General features: G+C 32.9%; 2 protein-coding genes across 2 annotated transcripts in view; both read right to left on the bottom strand.

The window, feature by feature from the left end:
• The window catches only part of LOC132738191 (uncharacterized protein C12orf56-like), a 34,719-nt gene extending 16,099 nt beyond the window's left edge, over positions 1–18,620 (bottom strand). The window contains exons 1-5 of the mRNA XM_060725657.1: positions 18,209–18,620; positions 3,376–4,346; positions 2,326–2,497; positions 1,511–1,581; positions 821–962 (exon numbers count right to left, since the gene is read on the bottom strand). Of these exons, the coding sequence (XP_060581640.1) occupies positions 821–962; positions 1,511–1,581; positions 2,326–2,497; positions 3,376–4,346; positions 18,209–18,433 (1,581 nt within the window). The 5' untranslated portion in view covers positions 18,434–18,620. The remainder of the gene's footprint in view (positions 1–820; positions 963–1,510; positions 1,582–2,325; positions 2,498–3,375; positions 4,347–18,208) is intronic.
• Positions 18,621–22,166: 3,546 nt separating this feature from the next.
• Positions 22,167–27,006, bottom strand: LOC132738190 (multiple epidermal growth factor-like domains protein 10). The gene is made up of 5 exons (XM_060725656.1): positions 26,872–27,006; positions 26,411–26,555; positions 24,978–26,146; positions 24,288–24,381; positions 22,167–23,306 (listed from the first exon to the last, which is right to left on the bottom strand). The coding sequence occupies exons 1-5, from the start codon at positions 26,924–26,926 to the stop codon at positions 22,286–22,288; spliced, it is 2,484 nt and encodes an 827-aa protein (XP_060581639.1). The 5' UTR covers positions 26,927–27,006; the 3' UTR covers positions 22,167–22,285.
• Positions 27,007–27,272: the final 266 nt, after the last annotated feature.

Below are 27,272 nucleotides of genomic sequence, written 5' to 3'. Positions count from 1 at the left end.
ATAACATTATTATGAATTATTACTTGAATCTTTTTTCTTCTTCTTAAAATTTTAGTTCATTTTTTTTCCTTGAAATATTTTGACTCATCTGGAGGCATGCACCTTTAAAAGGACTGTTCCAATGTGAAAGCAGGGCAAAATTTGTCAAAGTTTAAGGTTTTAAGGCTTAAGAATTTATAAAATATAAATCACATCTTAAACTCAGGTTCAAGGCTTACCTACTCTTTAAGTAACTGTTATTTATATTCTTTGCATAGAAGCATAGGTAATTTTGCTGGGTGCTGCGAGTTGTTGCCTAAACTGCCTTAACAAAAACCTATTTTTAGCCACAGATGCCTTAATTTGATCCAATCAGCCTAAAACACATCTTAGGTACATGTGTACATATACAAGGTGTACGAGAGTTATCAAGACATCAAAGACCTATAATACTGTTTAATGACACATATAACAGCATAACTCTTAAAGAATAAAAGGTATCAACTAATAATTTTATAAACCCCTTTAACATGTTTTTTACCTTCCAGAATAATCTTTTAAGTGAGAAGTTTCCTATAAACCCCTTTAACATGTTTTTTACCTTCCAGAATAATCTTTTAAGTGAGAAGTTTCCTATAAACCCCTTTAACATGTTTTTTACCTTCCAGAATAATCTTTTAAGTGAGAAGTTTCCTATAAACCCCTTTAACATGTTTTTTACCTTCCAGAATAATCTTTTAAGTGAGAATTTTCCTATAAACCCCTTTAACATGTTTTTTACCTTCCAGAATAATCTTTTAAGTGAGAAGTTTCCTATAAACCCCTTTAACATGTTTTTTACCTTCCAGAATAATCTTTTAAGTGAGAAGTTTTTCTCGGTGGCAAGTTTTAGCTCATTCAGCAGATAATATAGATCATCCATCTCGTTGTCAGGCTTCATCAGATCTCTCTTTAACTCATTGAACAGTTGCTCCTGTTTCCCCCTATAAGTACAATACAAAAAAAAATCCATTTTTATTTAAAGGTTTAGTTTTCAATATATTTTCATATTGCTAATTGTTTTCAACAAACATTTCAAATGAAGTTATAAACATATTTATTTAAGCTTGATTGCAAAACAAGTTCTTGCAACTTATATTTATCACTTTTGAGTCCCCTTCCTGGAACCAACAAGTAATGGTGTCATATGAAGAAACATGGTCGTGACCCGATTAGGGCTCAAACCAATGATCCCTGGGTTGAGGGGCAGACACCTTAACCATTTGGCCATCGCTCATGCTGACATAATTCTGTAACTGATCAATGTCCGTACTGTCAGCTCGAGCACATCTATGAACATGTCTATTAAAAAGACACACCTGAGGGCAAGAACCTAAGAAATGTTTTTGAATTCTGTTGGAGTAGATAGGTTCAGTTCAGAGGGCGGATTTCCTGAAAGGTGCTCCAATGACTATATAGAACTTATATTTAAATTATAAATTTTATTCTGAATATACATCTAACTAATCTTTTTTACTATTTTTTAAATTACCTCTGTGATGCACGCAGTATACTGCCTTTTGGTGTTTCCAGACACTCTGGGTTCAACATTAGTGTAGATGACTGTAAAAGAAAATATCATTTAATCACATAATTATAACATCTAACCACCTTATTGCAGTAACAGGTTAACTCCTATAAGATTTTAATTGGAGTTGACCTGTTACTGCAACAAGATGATGATCTGTATACCAACTCTTAAGGAATATAAAAAGTATAAAATTACATAATACATTAAATTTGTTGATAAGTAACATGAAAAGGGTTAGCGAACAGATAATTGTGACTGAAGTATCATTGAAGAAATAATTCTTTAGAAAATTACTTCTGTGTTACAAATAACAGTATCTTCAGTAGACTCTACTATCAAGTTTCAACACATAATTGAATGACACATATTGTTAGTTCTTGAACAAACAATGCAGCTTTCATTTTAGATAATGTTTGCATATTAAAAACTAGGATATATGTATGTACATGTATATCTTAGTTTTAATATGCAAACATTATCTGAAATGACACTATATGGTGGAAAGCTTTTAAATTAAGTTGTCACAGTCCAAAATGTATATATTTCTTTATACATGTAATTCAAAATGTGTCTTCATCATAATAAAAATTGAAAGTGTTGTTGAATTTGGTAAGATATTCTCAATTTCAGGCTGAAAAACATTTCACTTCAAGAATGAAATCTTGAATAAAATGATTAACGAATAGAAGCAAAAATTAACCTAGCACAAACAAAACCAATTCTACAGGAATTAAATAATTTGTCGTAGGAATTACACGTTTATAGAAATTACTTACCAACAAACAGTTACTCCAAGCACTTCTGATAAGCATTAACATGGGTGACACGCTGCTTAGAAGGTACAGGTTGAGCACGGCCCGTCGTTTTTCCGGTATCCCCTCGGCACCAACTAGAGACAGTCGGTTGGTTGAGCCACCAAAGTCAGACATTGATGCCATGCTTAACACACTGAAAGACAAAGAAAGTTAATTCCATACTTTGTAGTTTAGAGGGGGAATATCAAGAAAAACAGAGAATTTAATTTCTTTAAATGAATGTACAGAAGAGTGGAAAAAAAATCTGAAAGCATCATGACCCATTCGCTACAGATTTATATCAGTAACCAGATTAAGAGCCAAGAATTTTTCTAAATTCAAAGAGGGCCATCATATTGACCTCCAATTATGATCCCGAAGACTTTATTTGGTTTCAAGTGAATACCTTCAGAAGTTCTGGAGACTGATATTGCATGTAAAACATTTAACCAAGAATTTTCTAAGTCAAAAAGGGCCATAATTCAGTCAAAATCTTTGTTACAGTTAAGGGCCTTAGATAGTGACCTTCAATAATGATCCCAAAATCTTATATTTAGTTTCAATTGATATTGCATGTTAGTTAAACTTTAATTAAGAATTTTCTAAGTCAAAAAGGGCTATAATTCTGTCAAAAATCAATGTTATAGTTACAAATGTATGCACCTCTGACAGTGACTCACATGATGCTCCCAAGTTAAAAACAAACATCAGTTGATAAGATGATATGCTGCAAGTAAAACTTTAACTAGTGTGTTACGCTGATGTCATCGCTGATGCACAGGCGAATATAAATAGCAGATTTTTTTATTTTGAATAGTCATGCAAAAAACTCTGTACTGTTAAAAGAGTGGTTGATTTAATAAAAGACTGGATGATTAATAACTAAATTGATTCAAGTTGTGACAGAATTACATGTAGACTAAGTGCATCAAGTAAAAAACAGATACTGCCAATTTCTTATTTCAAAATGATAGTAAAGTGAAAAAACCTTTTTATAATTTTATGGAATTTTAAAAATCCAATGATATATACCTTCGCCTTTCAAAATCATCCTGAATAGGGGTTCCAGACCTGTCATGACCTCTTAATGTAGTAATTGAAGAACTAAGAGAAGGTACCCGAGGCCGATGACTTTTTGTAAAAACTTGGCCATCATTGTCCACTGATGAAACCTCAATATGCACTTCCGACATAACTGGTTTTTTAGCACTAACAGTCGATGCACTGAATAAACGGTTCTCGTCTGTTGGTGAGGCAGCTTTTCTTGAACCACAAAACGGAGACACACGGCTTTTACCGAATGAGAATGAGCAACATTTAATACAACAAGAACTCTCCTCCGAATCGTCTGGTGGTGGTTCCGGTGACATTCCTTTTTTCTTCGGCAAACCATTAGTGCTTATGACAGGGTTTCGGTTTGTTTGATTGTTTGTTTTCTGAAATGCCTGTGTATTTGGCATAGGGGATTCAGGTAAAGGTCTACTTGATCGTGCTGAGCGTGCAGATTTCATAGATCTTGTTGTATTTTTAGAATTATGTAAATCATGTGACTTAGACACTGACTCTCCCAGTTCACTTTGGTTTTCTATATCTTCTAAAATATCTTCTTCTAATTCTTCTTTAAGTGATTTAAGGAATGTTTCTTCATTCTCACTTTGAATGGTATGCAGTGTTTTTGTACCTTTTTTCTTCTTTTTCGGTAAGTTACCTTTCCGCACTTCCCTATTGGAAGATACTGACCCTCGACTGTCTGGCCTGTTATGCTGAAGACTGGATAAACTAGCGTACCCATAATCCTCCGACCATAAGTCATGTGACGATGCCATGCTGAGTGGCGTGGAGGCATTTGAACGGTCTCCATGAAGGTCGGACAATGATCCTCTTGGTGACTTTTTCTTGCGGAAAGACCTCCGCTTAACAGGCTCAGATGTCCAGTAAGTTATAACTAGATGCTGGCTGTTGACCTTGTCATCACCAAGAAGAAAGTCCGGAAAATCATTCACCTGAAAAATATAAAAGCAATATTCTTTGAATGATATTCTTTTATATACATACAATGTAAAGTATCAAAATTGCATGAAACACACTATTATCTTTTGTTTATCATTTAATTATTTGTCAAACAAAGATTTCAGACAGATTAATCATTTTCATGTCAAATTAAACAAAAATTAACCCACATTATAAAGAAACATAACACAATAGTCTTGTCCTTCACAACCACTCCAACTCATTTATTAATATTGATTTATTTACTTTGTTTCTAATTGATTTTTTTAACTGTTTGAAAATAAACTCTAATAACATTTAAGCACATTCCCAGTTTCAAATTGGAAGGTATAAAAGTAAAAGAACTGCCTTTCACTTAGCTGAATAGGGAGATCATAAGATAAGTATAATTATCCAAGGGTGGCATGTTCGGTCCACAGATAACCTCACATTTAGGCAAATTTTCTCTGTTATAACTCATCTCTGACAGTGAGTCAATTAATAGCCATTAAAAACTGTCTAATACTTATAAAAAATTTGTCAATTATCACTGATTCAGAAATTATATGGGATAAGTTGTTGGTCACTTTGGGTGAAATTGTCAATTTTACTTGTAAGTTATCCAGGAAACCACTAAGGTTGATTATTATCCAGATAATGACCAGAAATGTGTTAAAATCAGTGTTAGAACCACAGTGAACCAGAAATACAAACAATTAAAGAAAATTGAGCATTTTGTGCATCAAAACTGGCATCAGAGTACTAACCATTTGCCACAGAAAATAACATATTAACTTCCTAAAAGATGAAAAATAGCATCTGGACTGACCGGTGTGACAATTGCTGAATTGGTAGACAAGAAGTAATAGGCACAATCGGTAAAGGGGGCAAATTCAGTGGAATTTGATTTAGGGACATTACAAGTAAGAGGCAATTTATAATGCCCATTATTAACGGGCAATTGATAGGGATAAATTTATAAGTAACCATCAAGGGCATTTGTTAAGGTACAATTCACATTTTCACAAAAAGAATTCCCAGTGTACAAGATTATTGGAGTTCAATATAAAATTCTTTAAACTATATAGTGAAATATGGGTCAAACTTTTCATTCATTATATACATAAAGCTAACAGGTCAATAATAAATTTACAATGTATCGATAACCTATCTAACAGTTATTTGTGGCAATTATATCAAAAGTGAACCTTCCAATTAATTTCATATATCCAATAAGTGTGTTATAATGTACCCTTATAATAGAACTGTATACCTCCTTAATGTATTTTAAATGTGCAGCAGACCGTATTTTGTAACCAGTCTTAAATCAATGTGTTTGTATGAACCAAAAATATACAAACTTGTTAAAATATCATTATGTATTATTAAACTTGTTCAAATGCATTACCGAATTATAAGCAGGGGTTTATTAAATCTCTCACTAAGCTAAAAACTAAAAATGCACCCTGACGTGACTCTATTACATGTCACATGCCTGCAATGACTGTCCACACCTAAATCTCTTATCAAAAGAGATTTAAAGTAGAGAGTACAAAAAGCTATTGTTAATGAAATCCCTTTTATAAGCCAGACAATGGATATACTACAGTGTATATACAACTTGACATGATTTCTCAACTCTCTTATTATGCTGCCAGTTGACAATTCCTTGCATGTCATCTACATGTACAGGCTGAGATTATTCTGATTTAATTTATAATAATTGTTGTCTTATTATTGGAATCCCCTGCTTTAATAATAGGCAGTCACAGAAAGTCTGCATATTAAAGATTTTGTGGGATGCCAAAAGCCTCTTCTTGATTTTGGGAAGAAATATTGCTAAAACTAATAGTTTTGCAAATCAAACAAGAACTGTCGGAGGACAGTAACGCTCGACTATTCGAAAATTTGTCACAAGGGTGTTTCATTGAGTATAATAATGCTTACCTATATGAATACATAAAATTGTCCGAAAAGGTACAAACTCTTCAAGTTTCAATACATTCCCTTCAGTAGTTATGGAGATACAAGCTTACATGCAAAAACCTTTACCAAGAATTCATGAGTCGAAAAAGGGGCATAATTATGCAAAAAAAGCAAATCAGAGTTATGGGACTTGTACCAATCATCTTAGATAATCACAGAGACCAAGTGTGTGAAGTTTTAATCCATTCCCTTCAGTAGTTATGGAGATACCAGCTTACATGCAAAAACTTAACCAAGAATTTCTAAGTCGAAAAAGGGGCATAATTATGTTAAAAAGCAAATCAGAGTTATGGGACTTGTGCCAATCATCTTAGATAATCACAGAGAGCAAGTGTGTGAAGTTTCAATCCATTCCCTTCAGTAGTTATGGAGATACCAGCTTACATGCAAAAACTTAACCAAGAATTTCTAAGTCGAAAAAGGGGCATAATTATGTAAAAAAGCAAATCAGAGTTATGGGACTTGTGGCAATTATCTTAGACAAGATATGTTTGTAAAACATGTATGCCCCCTATCAGCAGCCAATTATTCATGTGATAAGGTAATTATGCATGACTTCTGACCCAGTGATCAAACAATTAATAAGGGTTATCAAGTATCTACTGGTCATGACCTTGACCTTTGACCCCTTGACCCAAAACTCAATAGGGGTCATCTGCTGGTCAAGACAAATCATACAAAGTTTGAAGTTCCTAGGCCTAAGCGTTTTTACTTAATTGATCAGAAACCGTTTTTACTTACAAGGTCAATGTGACCTTGACCTTTGACCCCTTGACCAATAGGGGTCATTTGCTGGTCATGACTAATCACCATGCCAAGTTTGAAGTTCCTAGGCCTAAGGGTTCTTTTATTATTGATCCGAAACCCTTTTAACATACAAGGTCAATGTGACCTTGACCTTTGACCCCAAAATCAATAGGGGTCATCTGCTGATCATGACCAATCACTATGCCAAGTTTGAAGTTCCTAGGCCGAAGTGTTCTTTAGTTATTGATCAGAAACCGTTTTTACTTACAAGGTCAATGTGACCTTGACCTTTGACCCCTTGATCCCAAAATCGAAAGGGGTAATCTGCTGGTCATGAACAATCACCATACCAAGTTTGAAGTTCCTAGGCCTAAGCGTTCTTAAGTTATTGATCAGAAACCGTTTTTACTTACAAGGTCGATGTGACCTTGACCTTTGACCCCTTGACCCAAAACTCAATAGGGGTCATCTGCTGGTCACCACCAATCATCATACAAAGTTTGAAGTTCCTAGGCCTAAGCGTTTTTAGTTAATTGATCGGAAACCGTTTTTACCTACAAGGTCAATGTTACATGACCTTTGACCCCTTGACCCTAAAAACAATAGGGGTCATCTGCTGGTCATGACCAATCACCATACCAAGTTTGAAGTTCCTAGGCCTAAGGGTTCTTAAGTTATTGATCGGAAAAGCATTTTTACCTACAAGGTCAATGTGACCTTTCCCTTTGACCCCTTAACCCCAAAATCAGTAGGGTCATCTGCTGGTCATGACCAATCACCATACCAAGTTTGAAGTTCCTAGGCCTAAGGGTTCTTTAGTTATTGATCAAAAACTGCTTTTACCTAAGAGGTCAATGTGACCTTGACCTTTGACCCCTTGACCCCAAAATCAATAGGGGTCATCTACTGATCATGACCAATCACCATACCAAGTTTGAAGTTCCTAGGCCTAAGGGTTCTTTAGTTATTGATCCGAAACTGTTTTTACCTAAGAGGTCAATGTGACCTTGACCTTTGACCCCTTGACCCCAAAATCAATAGGGGTCATCTACTGATCATGACCAATCACCATATCAAGTTTGTAGTCCCTAGGCCTAAGGGTTCTTTCGTTATTGATCGGAAACCGTTTTTACCTACAAGGTCAATGTGACCTTGACCTTTGACCCCTTAACTCCAAAATCAATAGGGGTCATCTACTGATCATGACCAATCACCATATCAAGTTTGAAGTCCCTAGGCCTAAGGGTTCTTTCGTTATTGATCGGAAACCGTTTTTACCTACAAGGTCAATGTGACCTTGACCATTGACCACTTAACCCCAAAATCAATAGGGGTCATCTGCTGGTCATAACCAATCACCATACCAAGTTTGAAGTTCCTAGGCCTAAGGGTTCTTTTGTTATTGATCGGAAACCGTTTTTACCCAAGAGGTCAATGTGACCTTGACCTTTGACCCCTTGACCCCAAAATCAATAGGGGTCATCTACTGATCATGACCAATCACCATACCAAGTTTGAAGTTCCTAGGCCTTAAGGTTCTTTACTTATTGATCGGAAACCGTTTTTGCTTACAAGGTCAATGTGACCTTGACCTTTGACCCCTTGACCCCAAAATCAAAAGGGGTCATCTACTGATCATGACAAATCACCATACCAAGTTTGAAGTTCCTAGGCCTTAAGGTTCTTTAGTTATTGATCGGAAACCGTTTTTGCTTACAAGGTCAATGTGACCTTGACCTTTGACCCCTTGACCCCAAAATCAATAGGGGTCATCTACTTGTCATGACCAATCACCATACCAAGTTTGAAGTTCCTAGGCCTTAAGGTTCTTTAGTTATTGATCGGAAACCGTTTTTGCTTACAAGGTCAATGTGACCTTGACCTTTGACCCCTTGACCCCAAAATCAATAGGGGTCATCTACTTGTCATGACCAATCACCATACCAAGTTTGAAGTTCCTAGGCCTAAGGGTTCTTTAGTTATCACTCGGAAACCATTTGGTCTACGGACCGACGGACCGACGGACCGACAAGTGCAAAGCAATATACCCCCTTTTCTTCGAAATGGGGGCATAATAATCACAGAGAACAAGTGTGTGAAGTTTCAATCCATTCCCTTCAGTAGTTATGGAGATACCAGCTTACATACAAAAACTTAACCAAGAATTTCTAAGTCGAAAAAGGGGCATAATTATGTAAAAAAGCAAATCAGAGTTATGGGACTTGTGCCAATCATCTTAGATAATCACAGAGAACAAGTGTGTGAAGTTTCAATCCATTCCCTTCAGTAGTTATGGAGATAACAGCTTACATACAAAAACTTAACCAAGAATTTCTAAGTCGAAAAAGGGGCATAATTATGAAAAAAAGCAAATCAGAGTTATGGGACTTGTGCCAATCATCTAAGATAATCACAGAGAACAAGTGTGTGAAGTTTCAATCCATTCCCTTCAGTAGTTATGGAGATACCAGCTTACATACAAAAACTTAACCAAGAATTTCTAAGTCGAAAAAGGGGCATAATTATAAAAAAAAGCAAATCAGAGTTATGGGACTTGTGCCAATCATCTTAGATAATCACAGAGAACAAGTGTGTGAAGTTTCAATCCATTCCCTTCAGTAGTAATGGAGATACCAGCTTACATACAAAAACTTAACCAAGAATTTCTAAGTCGAAAAAGGGGCATAATTATGAAAAAAAGCAAATCAGAGTTATGGGACTTGTGCCAATCATCTTAGATAATCACAGAGAACAAGTGTGTGAAGTTTCAATCCATTCCCTTCAGTAGTTATGGAGATACCAGCTTACATACAAAAACTTAACCACAGGGACGCCGACGCCGACGCCGACGCCGACAAATGGGTGACTGCATTAGCTCGATTATTCTGCGAATAGTCGAGCTAAAAAAAAACCTGGTTAAATTTAGATTTTGGGAAAACAGAATTATATTAAGGAAAATTCCCATATGGGAGTGGCCTTTTATAGGCCTCTTTTACATAAGGTGAAAATCACTGCATTTATATATTTAATTATATGATATTTTAATGAAATAAACTGTTTTTAATAATTTGAGGGAGCTTCAATACTTTTTTTAACTTAGAGTTTCATTATATCCATTCAGTCCTCTTTTGTGCTAATAAAAAGAAAACACATGTCCTATTACTTAAGGTAATTAAGTGTGTTTTTCCTCCTTCTTTTCTGTAAAATACTGAACAAAAAGTTGAAATTTTCTCTTGTAGCAAATCTTTTCATTTAATTTATGCTACAAGTGGTGTTACACAAAAATATTTCAAATTGGGTGTCCGATTCAGACCCATTCCCAGAAATCTGAAAGAACACCGAAAAATATCTTTTACTGAAATTGTCATTCTTCTTTCATTTCTCAAATATTTATTACCTCCTCAGTAAAGGATTGAGTTAATTTACATTAATTGCATAGTTAATTAATTGTACATGTATATCTATAGGCCCTTATAAAAATGAGTATAAAGCTGGACACTGATTTTTAAAATTAAAATAATTAGGGAGACCAACATAGAAAATAGGGTCATAACCTATTAACGCCACTCTCAGGATCTGTGCATGTTTATTTAAGAATAAATAAGAGACCTTGATATTATTTACATGTCAATACCACTTCAGCAACAAAGCCTTTACCTTGCCTTTTTTATACAAATATGTTAAATAATAAAGGTTTCCCATTTAAAAACTTCAAATATGAAATTGAGTGGATTGTAAACATTTAAACGTGGTATTTGACCACAATTTTATTGTGGCGAAGTTTAATCAAAGCATATTAAATTTCTGAATGACATAAATCAAAATATATGACACACCGAAAATTGATTTTGTACACCACGCTACTGGCTTGCATAATTTATCACCATATTAGCAACAAACAAAATAATCAAAAACATCACACCATATCGCAAGGCCAAATATACAGATAATGTTTGTTTCACCATTAATTTTACTGTACGCGTGGAGAATTTATTGAAGGTATTTATTGATTTTTATCTGTTAGAATCACAGCCTTTGATTAAAAAATGCAATGATTACCTGTAATAATATTATATTAAACAGTATCCTACCAAATCAATGGCAGTATAGGGGTTTTTAATTAATTAATTTTAATTAGTCAGAACTAATCTGACTTAAGTTCACACAGAGCTTCATTTTGCAATAATTCATAGCCTTCAATTTAGGAGCTGATTTAAAATGACCTTGATGCAGAACAGTGACAAAACTTAAGCAAAATATTTGTATGCCCTACATGTAACAATTGGTCAGGCAACAAAAAAGAATCTAAAGGTAAGCAGTATGTACTAATGAATGACTAATACTCTGATTTGTCAGATAACAAGAGCTGTCGGTAGGACAGCACGCTTGACTATTCTAAGTGCTTGATAGTAAAAGAGCCTTGATAATGTTAAATTATTTAAGTTCACAAAAGGGCTAATTTTTTTTTTTTATAAATTTATGTTATAGGCCTTAGAGAGAGTCTAATTATACAGTATTGGCTTGACTATTCGGAAGGTAATGTCACAAAGGTGTTTTATTGAGTATAATAATACTAATTACCTATGAATACATAAATTTGACAGAAAAGGTACAAAGGCTTGTTATTAAGATGTTTTTGTTAATAAGATGTTTTATCAAGTAAATCACTGCTTTATTATTATGAATGCATAAAATTGTCCCAAAAAAGGCACAAACCCTTCAGTAGTTATTGAGATAACAGCTTACAAGCAAAACTTTACCATGAATTTCTAAGTTGAAAAAGGGGAGAAAAATCAGCCTAAATGCAAGACAGAATTTAATATGGATCTTTGTCAGTGACCTACAATTATGACCCTAAATGCATATGTGAAGTTTTAAATAAATATCTTTAATAGTTATTGAGATATGTAAAACTTGACCAAGAGACTAAGTAGAAAAGGGGATATGAATCAGCCTTAATGCAAGATACAGTTATGGAACTTGGTCAGTGACATACAATTATGACCCTCCAATTATGACCCTTAAAGTGCATGTGTAAAGTTTCAAGTAAATATATTTGAAGACCTTTAACCTTTAACCAAAATTTCTAAATTTCAATAATTCTGCAAATATTGCAGGCAGAGTTATGCAATTTTGCAAACTGTACATTGTTACTATAAAAAGGTATTTTTCAATTGAATATCTCAAGCAATAATTGAGATATTTGACTTTATAAAAACATTAAACAAAAATTTCTAAGTCCCAAAGGGACATAATTATGTCAATATTGTAGGCAGAGTTATCCAACTTGTCAATCTGATGTACCTTGTTACTTTAAATAAGTATTGTAAGTTTCAGTTGCATATCTCATGCAATAATTGAGATATTTGACTTTACAAAAAACTTTAACCAAAATTTCTAAGTTAAAAAGGGGCATAATTCTGTCAATATTGTAGGCAGAGTTATCCAACTTGTCAATCTGATGTACCTTGTTACTATAAATAAGTATTGTAAGTTTCAATTGAATATCTCAAGCAATAATTGAGATATTTGACTTTACAAAAAACTTTAACCAAAATTTCTAAGTTAAAAAGGGGCATAATTCTGTCAATATTGTAGGCAGAGTTATCCAACTTGTCAATCTGATGTACCTTGTTACTATAAATAAGTATTGTAAGTTTCAATTGAATATCTCAAGTAATAATTGAGATATTTGACTTTACAAAAAACTTTAACCAACGCAGACGCCGACGCGGACGCTGACGCCGGGGCGACTACAATAGCTCTCATATTCTTCGAATAGTCGAGCTAAAAAAAAACTAATTAGTTGACAGACATGGTAATGGTATAAAGTAACTTTGTCAGAGTTAAGTTAAAAGTATTGATGTGCCTGAGTCAATGTAATAATCAGATATTCTGCCACGATATATAAATGTAATACAAGTTTAATTAAAGGAATTTACTAGACAACACATTTAAGTAGCTTTCACTTAATCGCATCTCTTTGCAATATTCAATGTTGACATTTAGATGAATCTCAAGCATATAATTATGTTAGTATCCTTAACTGTGATTTTAAGGTGGCAATTGCTACAGTATCTTTCACATTTTGGCATTTTGTAATACATTTCTATACAGCAAAATACATGTATATACTAATATAATATTATAGAAAAAAATCTAATAACAAAGTGTTGCATAAACTGACATTTTTTTTTTGCATTTTTCATTTTAACCATATTACCATGCTATACTTGTCCATCTTTCATTCTGGTTAAAAACCATTCATTTTAAGGAAAGTTTCAAATATGCCTCTGCAGACCATGATCAGATGGCAGCTCAGACACCAGCAATTATAACAGTGAGCTCAGCATTATAAGCTAAGGTTTATATCTATGTTCATTACTAAATCTCCTTTAATATGTTAGTCAGCAGTACATGGTAAAAAAAAAATTTTTTATACTTTTATTTTTAAAATTAGTTTACTCCATGACCGATTTATAATAATGGTCTTGCGACTAAATATATTTTGGTATCAGCTTGAAACCAGGGATCTGCCTATAGATATCTGAACATTGCCTAGAACCATTGTATATTACAATTGAATACTTTCTACCAGATAATCCGGTTGAGGCTATTGGTATTTCATTAATGTATACCGGTACATGACTTTATATAATAATTAGATGCTAATATTTTAGAACAAATTAAATAATTTAAACAGCCCAAAAGGTGTGACCTAGGAGCGACTCGGATAGTTCTGAAGCAGTGTTTAAAATGTTTCTAAATAGTGTCTAAGTTGCTGATCTTTTTTTGAGCATATTTATATCAATGAAGGTTCTATAAATTGGTGAATCCTGTCAATTTTATCACAGGACTTCTGGTACAGTATAACCGCTGCAGAGTGGCCCCTCGTATAAATCAGATACCATCATGTTTCGATGACATCTCAATTAATAGGATCAAATATTGCCACACTAAGATTTAAGTTTTTACACTGAATTTACCTTTTTACAATTAACTTTCTAAACACAGTATATATTTTTAAGGTATTGTAATATGTGTAGGCTTATCAGTAGGGGTTGATTATTTAACACTGAATAAATACCTTTTTAGAGCTATAACACGTTATTTTCATATAGTTATTAAAATTATTAAAGTCTTAAAAAACTGTTGACTGTAAATTGAACTGAAGCTAATATTTTTTTTCCTAATCAAATGTTTATAATTCTGTGTTCATTTTCCTGTAATTATGCTTTTCTGCAATGAAATATCTTTCTTTGTTTGTATACTTCATACTGTTCTTCTTGCAATGCATGTATTTTTCGTTCATTTTAATTTGCTTCAAATATGTTTAATAACAAGAAAAATATTACATACATTCGTTTGTAATATAGGTACGATTGCATACTACTTTTTGTGAAGACTTTATGTTTGCTGAATTAAAGGTGTAATGTAAAATGAACAAACATGTCACGAGATATTTTATATCTTTAAAAATGTTCATGGAATGTAATTAATGTATCACCATATTAAAGTTGCATGCTTTCAGATGACAAAAATGATTTCAAGGTAATCAAAATATGAAAAGAAAATTCACGGTCAATTGACTGCTTTGAAGCATAATCACAAAATAAAATTACAGGAAATTAAAAACCTTTTTAATACACTTAAGGTAGAATTTCATTGTAAATCATAGTCAAAGATTTGAGATATGATTATTTATTCATATTAACCTTATTATTGGTTATATATTGATAAAAAAAAACCCGAAAGACACAGTTTGTAAATATTTATTACAATAAAATATGAAAAAGGTATACGCGCCGAGGTAAGCTATAATTAAAATTCCCGCGCTAAGTCGCGGTGGTGCTTGGGATAATCACTTGATACTGTAAATGGCAGCCATTTTACGATACGAATCCTCGAAAAGTTTATTCTGCCGAAAAGATATGAAAAAATACTTGCAATTCAAAGTTTGCTGGCTACATAAAGATTATCGATTGACTCTTTGCACACTTTTTCTCTGCCTGAGTAAAATAATATTGACGTGTTTTCATTGGCTTAAACTATCACGTTACCAATACACATGTAGGTGTGAACTAATTTCGTGTTCATTAAAATTATTCCGTTAATAGACATATAACAATCTTATTTACAAATCAATTGATAAAACAACAATCCAAGAAGCATTTAAGATAATAACAATCATTGGAAAAAAATAAATGCATATAAATTGTAAATTTGTGTATGACACCTCAACCCCCTAAACAAAACATAATAGACTCAACCAAAACAAGCGCCCGCTTCCTCACCTAACTATGTAGTTGCATGACCATGATTAGCAATTTAGCGAACCAAATCTAAGAGATAAACCTATTGTAAAAATAATACTATGACCACAGCAGATTAATCGTACAGAAAAATTGAATTGAATATAATTATTTCATTGCATATTATTCTTTGTTGAATATACAGAGTAAAAGATACTTAGCGGTCATCAGTTTATACCTGCAATATAAGAAGTGAACCAACTGACTTCAAAATTCTTTCTTGATACCCACTTGGGGTAATCTGAGGAATTCTTCCAATCTTAAGTTATATATACGAGTATAAATCAAATTCTATTCAAACCGGGCCTTGAAATTAATTATTACGAATTGTATACATAATACGTAAATGTGTCTAATTTATATTTGAATTACTATCAAAATCCTTAAATATTTTGTTTTTAAATGTGTGGAACAACAAATTAACACCAATGATATTTGATGTGCCTAGTTTATACAGGCCTATCTATGTTTTATGTAAATTAAAGATCTGCCATAACGACAACCTATTTTTTTATCCAGGATTTTGGGAACTCCACGGTACCCATTATATAACCCATGGAATTGGGAATTTCAGCAATGTTTTGTTAAAAATTTGGAAAAATGCAGGACTTAAATTTTGCAGTGATAAACTGAATGCACAGAATCACTGTCTAGGATGGCATCTTCAAATATTTAAGCACCATAACAGTGAAGAAGTTCTTATTTTCAAAAACTTTAGAATTTGTTATTCAATATTTTTATTTTGTAACTTTCACTTGGGAATTTTGCCTATGGATAGGAAAAATAATATACTATAAGTATTTTCAATTGGGAATATGACCGAATATCGACTATAAAATAAGCTGGTTTTACAAGATAATCATAATGCCATCAATGTATATACTCTGACACAGCGGTAATGTAACGATTCGCCACACTAACGATTCGCCTCATAACGATTCGACACAGAGTAATAACGATTCGCCACAGTTAAATAATGATTCGCCATGTGTTCAAATACAAACTTGTTCACACCTGTTTTCAAATTGTTGACGGAAAACTTTTTTATATTATATATTTCATTTGTTAAATACATAAATAGATAACACTGAATAAAGCTTTTATTGAATAAAAAACACACGAAAACCAGATATTTTATTAACAAAATTACATAACACATTTTATAACTTCATTATTGATATAAACTGGAAAAATATACTAACAACTTTTATAGAATAAAAACACATGAAAATAGATATTTTATTACCAAAATTACATCACACGTTGTACATGTAGATGAGAAAAAATTCGTTATTCCAGGAACGTATATTAACATACGTACCTGGTTATTCATATAAACTGGAAAATTATACGAAAACAGCTTTTATTGAATAAAGACACATGAATATTTTATTACCAAAATTACATTACACATTGTAGATAAGTAAGTTAAACTTTGTGATTTATATTAACTGGAAAATTAAAAGAAAACAGCTTCAATTGAATTAATTGAATAAATGACAATAAATATATTTTATTACCAAAATTACATTACACATTTTAGATAAGTTATTTATATAACCAACATATTTTATTACAAAATGTACATACATAAGCTTTATTGCCCCATTGTTTTGAAATCTGCTCAAATTGTCAGATAATTAAAGGATTATTTCGGCGTCAATTAAAATTATTTCTACAATTTAAGGTGATTGGCTTGTTAAAATAAAAGGTGTGACAAATGAATTAGATATGCGTTCTTTAATCAATTTCGTAAATCAATTTTCGTAATGATCACATGTTTTTGCAATATCTTTTTTTTTAAATATTTGACATATATATAAATGAATGATAATGATACTGTGATGTTCTTTGTTCCTTTATTTGCAGCTGTCTGTTCCCCGTAAGAATGTCATCAGTTAAAACTTTTTATGTTCTTCTTCTTATTTTTTTCTTTGCTTTTGTCATGTGACCACAGAATTATTATATTTTTGTAATTATTGTATGTAACGAGATACTGTAAATGTATAAGTTACCGAAATAATTATTTCTTCTCTTCTTCTTATATTAATTGACATTTATGTTTATGATTAATCAACATATAAATACTTTCTTGTAAATGTACTCCTGTAATAATGTTACTTTAATAAATTGCAAAATCCGCGATGGGGGCTTTAAGTTCATGTTACTTGTATTAAGAAACATTATTAAATTATTGTCATTGTCAAATTATTAAAACAAAAGGAAAAAGATTGTTGATAAGTAAAAAAATCATTGTTAGATCTATAATCATACTGTGGCGAATCGTTATTTAACTGTGGCGAATCGTTATTACTCTGTGGCGAATCGTTATGTGGCGAATCGTTAGTGTGGCGAATCGTTACTAATTTGACACAGCATATGTCATAATTTATAATTATAATTTTAAATAACAAATAAACTTTGTCTGACTCTGTTTTGTTTTTCCTTTATAGTGTGTTTATCAATTTATGTGCAGAAACAGCCTTGACAATAAATTGCACAGTCCAACTTAATGTTCTACGAGTTGAAGTATTGCGCTATCTTATGTAAATAATATCTCCCCCTATTCTTCCTTTAATAATTGGAGAGAATTGTGCCTGTAACTGTTAAGATAATATTTCCATTTATAAATTGATTGAGGCACTCCTAACATGATACCTGATAAAGAAATCAATTAGCTCCTTCATGCTCTTCAAAATAAAAGCCACCCCATTCTTATTTTCTAAAAATATCTTTCATACAAATATGTCATACGATATATTGCACACCTGTAAATAACAGTAGCACAGGTACACACATGTATATATGCACATGTGTAAATAACACCTTACCAATTCAACAGAAATAACATCTCCTAATGCCACCGACTCCTGAATCGTTTTTGGAGGATTTTCTGTCAGGTATATCCATTCATCTCCCAAAATAACATACTTGAAAGCCTTGTTTTCCCTCTCGGAAACCACAATACAAGATTCATAGCCCCTAATCCTTTCATATCGGTGTTCTGGTAGCTTTCTAAACAGAAAACTTTCCAATTTACTATTCTTTTTCTGCATACTACACTTATATCCAACTTAATTCTGTTTCTTTACATATGTAACTTTAATAACAAATGAAAGTTTGTACAAAAACCAATATATCTATTGACACTTTCTCCTTTGTTTTTAAACGTTTTTCTGTCATTTTTCTTCAAGTGTTGCTGCTACCAGGCACCTGTAAACTATTTACCTATGCAAAAGTCAAAGGTCAATAGCCTTTATTGACTTCGTGTTTGAAGAGTCTAACAGGGGAAGTAGTCGCGTGTGTGTGCACTTGAATTGTCTCCCTTTTTAAACAGTTGTGCAATCTAGATAGCATTTTCATGAATTTCATTAGATTTATAAAATTTAAATGTAGTTTATTTTACTTATGAAAGACACAATTATATCAGTAATTACCATGCAAGGTTTCCTACTATTTAAATTTTCAGGCTATATAATGTGAAGTGATTATAGAAATACTTTAATTATTTTAATTAAGTCATTTTCCTTCTTTATTTACTTCTTTGCCATGATTGTATTGATATTTGTTGTATTGCTTGTTTGTTAACTCTTATGCCCTTAAGGGTCATGAATTTTTGTTTAATAAATGAAAGAAGAAAAATGAATTACTCGGACACCTTTATAAAAAAATGCCTACTGCAGGTCGCCTACTTGGTGAATTATCATAAAATATGACCTGCATGGTGAATTATTATAAAAAAAATATGACCTGGGATGACATAACGCCAACAGATATTAGCTATACTGCTTTTGTTCCGAAGATTTGTAAGCTTTTTAGTCATATATCTCAGTTTGGTTCATTATTTAAACCGACTTGTCTTGTAAAAATCGGGTACCAAGGTAAACTCCTGCCCTTGTATACATATAACCCATATTAACGTATTTAGTAGGTATTCAGTAGGCCGTAATGGCGCAGTGATCACATCTTCTGTTCCAACTCGATATCATATTGAGAAGAAACTTGTTTCGGGATCATTGATTCCACCACTTTTAAGTGTTAAAAAGTGGGTACCGTTCAAGCCGGTGCTAGGGGGCCTAAGGGATGTTGAACTTTTTCATTATCCCTCGATCATGTACAGACTCAATCAAAACGAGTCTGCAATTTTCATGTAATTTTGTTGTGATTAATGCTTCCGAGGGACCACCCTTTACCCAGATTTTTTCTGATATGGCTGATATCGCATGGTTGCCTTTTCAATTTTAGTAATTAAGTGTCCACTTGTGATGTTTTCATTTATTTCAAACAATCGTTCATTTCTAATGGCTTCTTTTCTACATCAAGAAAGTGAACGTGTACAAGCAACGGCCGGAAAAATAGCAATAATGTACGAAACTTGCAACTGTAAAAATATCTGAATTCTGTATAATTATAAAAATAATATTTGCTCTGCGGCAACAATCAAATGGCACCCTTTATTGAGCTCAGCCTGCCTGCACATCAACCACGGCTTTAATTATACAGCCGTGCATCAGCACTGTTTGGCCAGATTAAACTGTAAGCTGCAGATTTAGCTGCCTTAGAATTATTGAAATTCCCAAATATTACGGAAATAAAGCGGGCGAAGATTTAAGTCGATTGATAATTGAATAACAATGGTTTATATACAACAATCGATCGGTCCTTTTAATGAGAACCGTGTGTTTTTAATAATAACGATATTTGTAAATCGATAATCTGGAGATAATCGTAAGATTTTGCGGATCAGGCAAAACAAACTGATATTTTTTGATAGAGGGGTCATTTAAATCTTTATTAAATTCATGCAAAATAAAAATCCATCTATTTGTATATTTATATAGTAGAATATACTGTGATGTTCGCCATATAAGCTAAAGTACCATGGCAGTTGTCGTAAAAGTAGTGTCATCATCATCATCATCATCATCATCATCATCATCATCATCATCATAATTATTATCATCATCATCATCATCATCAACAACAACAACAACGTTAACAACAGTAACAAAAATAACAATGTAATTATAATAAAAATAAAAACAGCAGTAATAATAATAACACTTTAGATATACTATGCTCATCCTTGCGTAAAATATTTTTATCACATCGATTTATTGAAATCTATGTTATTCTTACCGAATATGTAAAATTTGAATAGGAGAAAAAATAAATTATGTATTGGAAGCTGCGTTTCCTATTACAGGTCAAGTAAAATTGGTATTTTCTTAATAAACTGCATGTTTTTTAATGGCACTATAAAATCATATTGTAACCACCTATATAGTGAGTAGAATTTTAAGCACAACATATCTACTTTGTGTGAAATTAAACATCTTTATTTTATATTTACAAATAGACTGTGTAGCAATTATGAATATTTTGAAATGTAAAATTTGAGCATAGTATATATCTTTAAGCATAATGAACATTACACAAAAACATGTGTACAGAAGTGGTATATATCATTAAAATCGAGACTAGTATTAGAGTTAAAGAACTTGAAGCTCTAAACATATTTATTATTTGGCCGACTTTTTTCGAAGACTAAAATTATAGTATACTGCTGCTCTAATTTGTTCTCCTTTTGTTGGCAAAATATAAATATTTTGATAAATTGATATATTTTTTTCTTGTTTTGAGACATCATTAACTTTTGCAATGTTGACATGAATATAGATGTGGTTTCAACATTTTTTTGTCTGAAATCTATATTTATTAGTCCCTTTGTGGCTCAGGGGTTGCCTTTACGGGTTGAGGCATCAGAATTGCAACCACCGTTTATTCCTGCGTAAGATGCGTCTAAATGGGTTCAAGTACTGTAATGTACGTATGCATCTCTTAGCTCCAGCAGGTGAGGTGGTTTTGACCCCTGATGTTGCTTAAAGTTTGTTGCACCCGAGGTTAGCCAAAATCATCTGTTTCGGCGCCATATGGCATACATCTTGTGTGTGCGCCTTAAAACCAAACCAAACCAAACCGAAAAAAAAACTAATATCAGACTAGTAAGAAAGAAAACTTAGACCTCGCTGTTTAACGCCCTGATGAGAAATTTAACAGCATTGTATACCGATGAATATCCGTACAACAGTGTACACTACTTTTGTTTCCATTTTCTGTTATAAGATTTTGCAAAAAGAACAAACGATTAATTTTGCCAAAACATATTTCATAACCGATAAATATGGAGTACATGTACATATTTTTACCTGAATACAATACTGTGAGGCATCAGAATTGCAGCCACCATTTATGCCTGCGTGAACATGACCCAATTACCTGTTTATATTTCCTAAAATGAGCATATACTTTATTGACTGTAGTAATACACGAGTGAATTAAATTGTACCGTCGATGCTTAAAGCACATTATTTCTAAAAAAAAACAATAAAATAACAACAACAAAAAACAAACAAACGATGTAAGATGTTTGTTACCTAAAGACAGAAGCGCTAAATTAATGTGAAATTATTTGTCATTAAATGTAAACCTGGTAGTATTTTGACTTCTATACCAGATGCTTAATGACTATAACTGTACTAATTGCCAAAAAGTAACAGAAGAAAACATATGGTTTAGGTTATTGGCCAATGTGTAACTTCTTTAAAACACCAAATATAAAAAGCATTTGGAAAATAAAAGCATATTAAAAACATTATCGATAAAACATGCTCTCTGAAAAACTAAATTTATAGAAACTATTGAAAATTATATAGCGATACTCAGTAATTAATTAGTGATATGTATTATCTATAGTAAAATACACGTTTTGATTGTCTGCAGAAAAAAACGTAAGCTCCTTCTAAAGACTTGACCCTTGAGCACATTATACGTTCATTAGATAACAATGTCTTTATATATTAATTTGTAGGTATCAACAAAGTCTGCGATCCTCAATGTTATTGACATTAGTTGACGCTTGCATAATCAGAACATTTCGAATCTCTCCCTTGTTTAACAGATTCCCCCCGATTTTGGAAGTCTTCTTCTTTCCCTTGTTTAACATATTCTCTCCGATTTTGGAAATCTTCCACTGTACGATAACGTTCACTAAAATCATTATCACTCTGATTGTCCATTGCAATATCAAGTATGTGACTTTTGTCTGAAGATTTAGGTGGAAACACTAGGGCATAATCTCGAGACAAAGTACTGCTAGATTCAGAAGACCGAAAACCAGTATGATGTTCTTTTCTTAATGCATCCGCATGGCGTTGAAACATTTCACCTGGTGCATAAGTGTTTATTCTTGAATAAGGCAACATATTCAAATCTTGTAAAGGAATTGAGTCCTTTGCAGGAAACACCTGAGTATAATCTGATGCAGTGATACTTAAATCGGATGACGAAATTCTTGCATGCATTGTTCTTGGACATGCACTGACACGCAGGTCTGTCGCCTCACTCAAATTAGATACAGTGTCACGTTTCGGCTCACGAAACTTATAAAGTATTTCTGACGAAGCAGTTTCATTTCCTAAAAGCACTTGGGTATAACCCAAAGATGAATTACTCATTGATCCAGATGAATCACCAGTATTGTTTGTTGATAGACACGCATCGGTTCGAAGGTCTGTAATCTGATCTGAATTGACCATAGTATCTGTATTCAATTCATTTTTATCAACATGTGAGGCGGCAATCGCATTTGCCGTTACAATGTCAACGTTGTTTCCAGACGGACCATGAACTGCTTTTACCATCGTTTCTTGTTTAGTTTCACCAGTGGATCCCAAAACATCGTCTATACGTTGATAGTGATCTACAGGTGACTGTTGTTCTTCTATAACATTTTCTATATCATCATATGATAACGATTCCCGTCTAGGAGTCCCAATCTCCGCATACTCCTCTTGTATGTCATCATATGCATTTGTGTAGACATGTTTACTTGTTTCTGGCTCCTCTTTGGGTTTACTGCCATGCTTTCTTTTATATGAAAAAGAAATAAGCAACATGGATTTAAGAAAATACAACAAAAATATAATTGTAAAATAGGTAAACATATATATTATTTTGTTAATACAATATAAGCTGTGATTAAAATTCCTTACATCTTTTCTTTCAGAGCAATATCTGAGTAGAGGAACCAAATTTACAAAGATACTCTTTTTTATTAACAATTTCTAAATGAAACCTGTTTGCGCAATGTCTAATATTATTTCGCAATCATTGATGGTTATAGTAATACTGCACGTTTGTAACGTATATTTCTATTGGATAATCATGACGTGTATATTATTTCTATACACGGCTGTTATGAATGTATGAAGAAATTGCCAATTGTCTTTTGATATGGCCCAGTACAAAAGGTTGTTACCGGATAACCCGAACCGTTGATATTATAAAGATTCTTGACAGGGTTGGCTCTATGTAAACAACTGTAAGCTAGCTTCTCGGGTATGAGGCCATGTAACCTTATTTAATACCCTTTATAACATTATAGTTAGAAGCAGCTGTGACTTAAACCTGCAAACCTCCTGATGAACAAAAATAATGCAAGAAAATCAAACTTGAGTGAAAAAGTACTGAGTTTTTTAGAAAAGTAAAAGATCCAAGATGAAAGTAATATATTCCATTTTATGTGCGATTAATGACCGCTTTTGCTGTATTTTTCACCATATTTCTACTGTGTTTCTAACGCAGTTACTGCTATTTTTGCATATCTTGACCTCTTTTTGGTAATTTACATGGGTTGTAAGTGTTGTTTGCAATATGAAAATAATTTCTTTGTTCACTTCGCAATATTTTACTTTTTAAGACATTTTTAAAATGTTCATGAATATTATCATGCTGCCTTGATATAAACGGCATGATTATCCAAATCGAATGAACAATCGTACAATTTTACAAAATGTATTGATGCCACTTAATCTTTAGAAAGATATAGTTTGTGATATCTGCACTTACCTTTTCCGTATACAGTATATGGCAACACCAACACATACTAATACCAATGTCGCAGATACTATCAATGTAATGACGATCAACACGTTACTATCCCCTTTAAATAAAATATAAGATGTATTCTTTAATTAAATGCGTAGCTATATATTTATCATACAAAAAAGGTCAGGCGAAGTCGGAAATCGGACCATTCTGAATTGCCTGTCCCGTATGCTAACAATTACACCGCTACAACAGTGACGTATCTTTCATGTCCATATGTTTATATGTCAGATAGAGTTGATATACATTTGTCATTTTTATTCTAAAGTGAAAAATTGATTACAGACTATAATTATGAAACAAACATTCAGTAATTAGTGCATCAATTACTAGTATTCATGTTTCAAACCGTACTTACGATCACAGTAACATTTAGCCAGACTTATTTTTCCTTAAGGATCGTCAGACGGTACGTAAAATGAACGAAAGCAGTCTGTCGATATTGGTGCTAGCGTTTTACTCTATTTAAGTTTTGAATTATTGTAAGCGGTTTTGAATTATTGTTATGACAGTGTTTGGAATTTCAATGGGATCATGAAACGTAATCTAGCGGTATGAGAATATTTCTGCAAGCTGTGCTGGTAGATCATGCATGTAGATTGTCACACAGTATGACCCCATTTGATAATTATACATATATTTTTTTCTCACCCGATTCAGACGGCTTTGACACCTCTGTTGTAGTCTGTGTTGAGAATGTTTCAGTTGCAGAGGTATGTTCAGTTGTAGAGACTGGCCACAATGTCAAATAACCAGTTGTTGTCCCTGTGCTTACTCGACTGGTAACAGTTGCATTAGTCGTAATAAGGCTGGTTCCTATCGTCGTTGAAACCATAGTTTTACAGTCAGACCCATTGGTACATCCATATACACAAAACCCGTCTGATTGTCTGCATGTATCATTTACACAATTGGTACATGGCTTTTCACATTTATCTCCATAAAAACCGGTTATGCATGATTGGCATACACCTGATGCTAAGCACGACGTATTTTGACAAGCTGTTGGACATGATTGTTCGCAGGACTGCCCATACCATCCTGAGTGACAGGTATAACAATGTCCATTGTTCTTGTGACATGGCTCCGTGCAATGTTCACCACAAGACTCCTGACAGGTTTCACCCCAGTAACCATCCCTATAAGTGAAACATTCTCCAGTCTGTTGATTGCATGACCAACTACAATGTTGTGAACATGTATTTTGGCATCTGTCACCAAAGAAGCCGTTTTTACAAGAAAAACACTTCGCGTTGGCACCACATGTACCTTTGCAATTCTCTGGACACTTATCGGTACAATGTTCACCGAAATATCCATTGACACACGAAAAGCAACTTCCGGTTTGAAAGTTACAGATTCCGTTACAGTGTTCTGGACGTGACTGGTTACATTTCAAACCATAATACCCTTGTATGCAGTCAATACAATTGCCAGAAAAAGAATCACATTTTGATTGCATACAAGTGTCCGTACATTTGATATTGCAAGACTCGCCGTAGAAACCTGACTGGCATGAGTTACATATGCCATAATATTTATCACACCCATCAAGACAACCCGTCTCAACACAAGGAACATTGCAATGGCGACCAAAGAAGTCTGTCTTACATTTTAAGCAATCACCTGTAATCCTGTTACATTCACCATAACAACCACTAGGACAAGGTGTGTTACACCATATCCCATACCAGCCAACTTTGCACAGAAAGCAATTCCCATTTTCCATGTCACACCCAGAACTGCAACCTTCGCTGCACGACTCGATACACCAGGATGCATATTTTCCTTGTATGCATGAATCACAGTTTCCCGTATATCTGAAAATGAATTGAACAAAATGATAAGTGTGAATACTGTTTAAATACAGTTTACTATGCTATTAAAATAAAACATGTCTATTTGTTTGGATATTTGATCATGTATTGCTCATTGATATATAGGCCACCAAGCAACAATTAAATAATTTCAGAAGGAAAATAATAAAAACCTTAAAACAAATATGGCAGAGAAAAAAGGACCAACGTATATTGTCTTCCGTGAATAGAATGAGTTTTGATTAGGTAAAGCAAAATATTAGTTACCTGTCGCAAGAGTTGACGCAAAATGGACTGCACTTGCCATCACAAAATTGGTCATATCGGCTGTTTGTGCAGTTGTTGCATGCACGTGTAAAGAAGTCACACCCGTTTTCACACGTGCTTGCACAAATATGTTGTCCTGCATTTACTTATGATATAGAAATAAAAACAATGTAATAATGAAATAAACTATATTGCATTGAGCTCTAATTTGCATTTAACCAACTGTACTATTACGGATATGGCGATGGTATGCTTTTAGCTAAAATAAGATATATATTCAATACTAATTCTCGTAAATTAAAGTGGGATTGAAAATTTAAATGAGTGATGTCATGTACCCATAACCAACAGGTCATTTAAGTCAAACTATGTAAGTTAGTGAAATAAAATATTTGTTGAGCCGATAATAATGTAATAGGCCTACATTTAAATAGACATAAACCAAATAAATTTTTACTAACCTTTGATACAAGAAGTTCCAAGGAAAATAATAAATAAGATGACATGTGGGTCCATTTTCTATATAAGTAACCGCAGCTCAATTATAAAAATAGTAACGACACGTCAGAAGTTAAAAATTTCCACAACTTTTACGCATTAACTTCCGTATTAAAAATATTTTTTATTACAAAGGTAGACCGATTTACATGAAAGAAGTACCCGATCAATATCGAAAAAAAGAAGATAAACGTTAAAGCGAATCTCAACCATAAACATTTCTATAGGTTATTATTAAGTGGTGCTCTTTTTTCTGTTTGAAAAGTTGAGCATTCAATTTTCTTCCTCATATTTTGTTTCAAGGAGCCTACATAAATTCACATTTATATTTGATGAAAATGAAAATATTCAGCATAATTTTTTT

This window comes from Ruditapes philippinarum, unplaced genomic scaffold (assembly GCF_026571515.1).
Source record: "Ruditapes philippinarum isolate M1 unplaced genomic scaffold, ASM2657151v2 ctg2107_1_1_1_1, whole genome shotgun sequence".
In the NCBI taxonomy this organism is placed as follows: domain Eukaryota; kingdom Metazoa; phylum Mollusca; class Bivalvia; order Venerida; family Veneridae; genus Ruditapes; species Ruditapes philippinarum.
Note: the sequence above shows the minus strand (reverse complement) of the source record. Positions and strands in the feature narration are given on the sequence as shown.

Bases quoted from the DNA above. Each gene is read 5' to 3' on its own strand.
- LOC132738190 (XM_060725656.1), bottom strand. From the start codon at position 26,926: ATGGACCCACATGTCATCTTATTTATTATTTTCCTTGGAACTTCTTGT. The intron at 26,556-26,871 runs GTTAGTAAAAAT...CTATATCATAAG, and splicing joins TGGAACTTCTTGTATCAAAG to TAAATGCAGGACAACATATT. The intron at 23,307-24,287 runs GTAAGTGCAGAT...TTCATATAAAAG, and splicing joins ATATACTGTATACGGAAAAG to AAAGCATGGCAGTAAACCCA.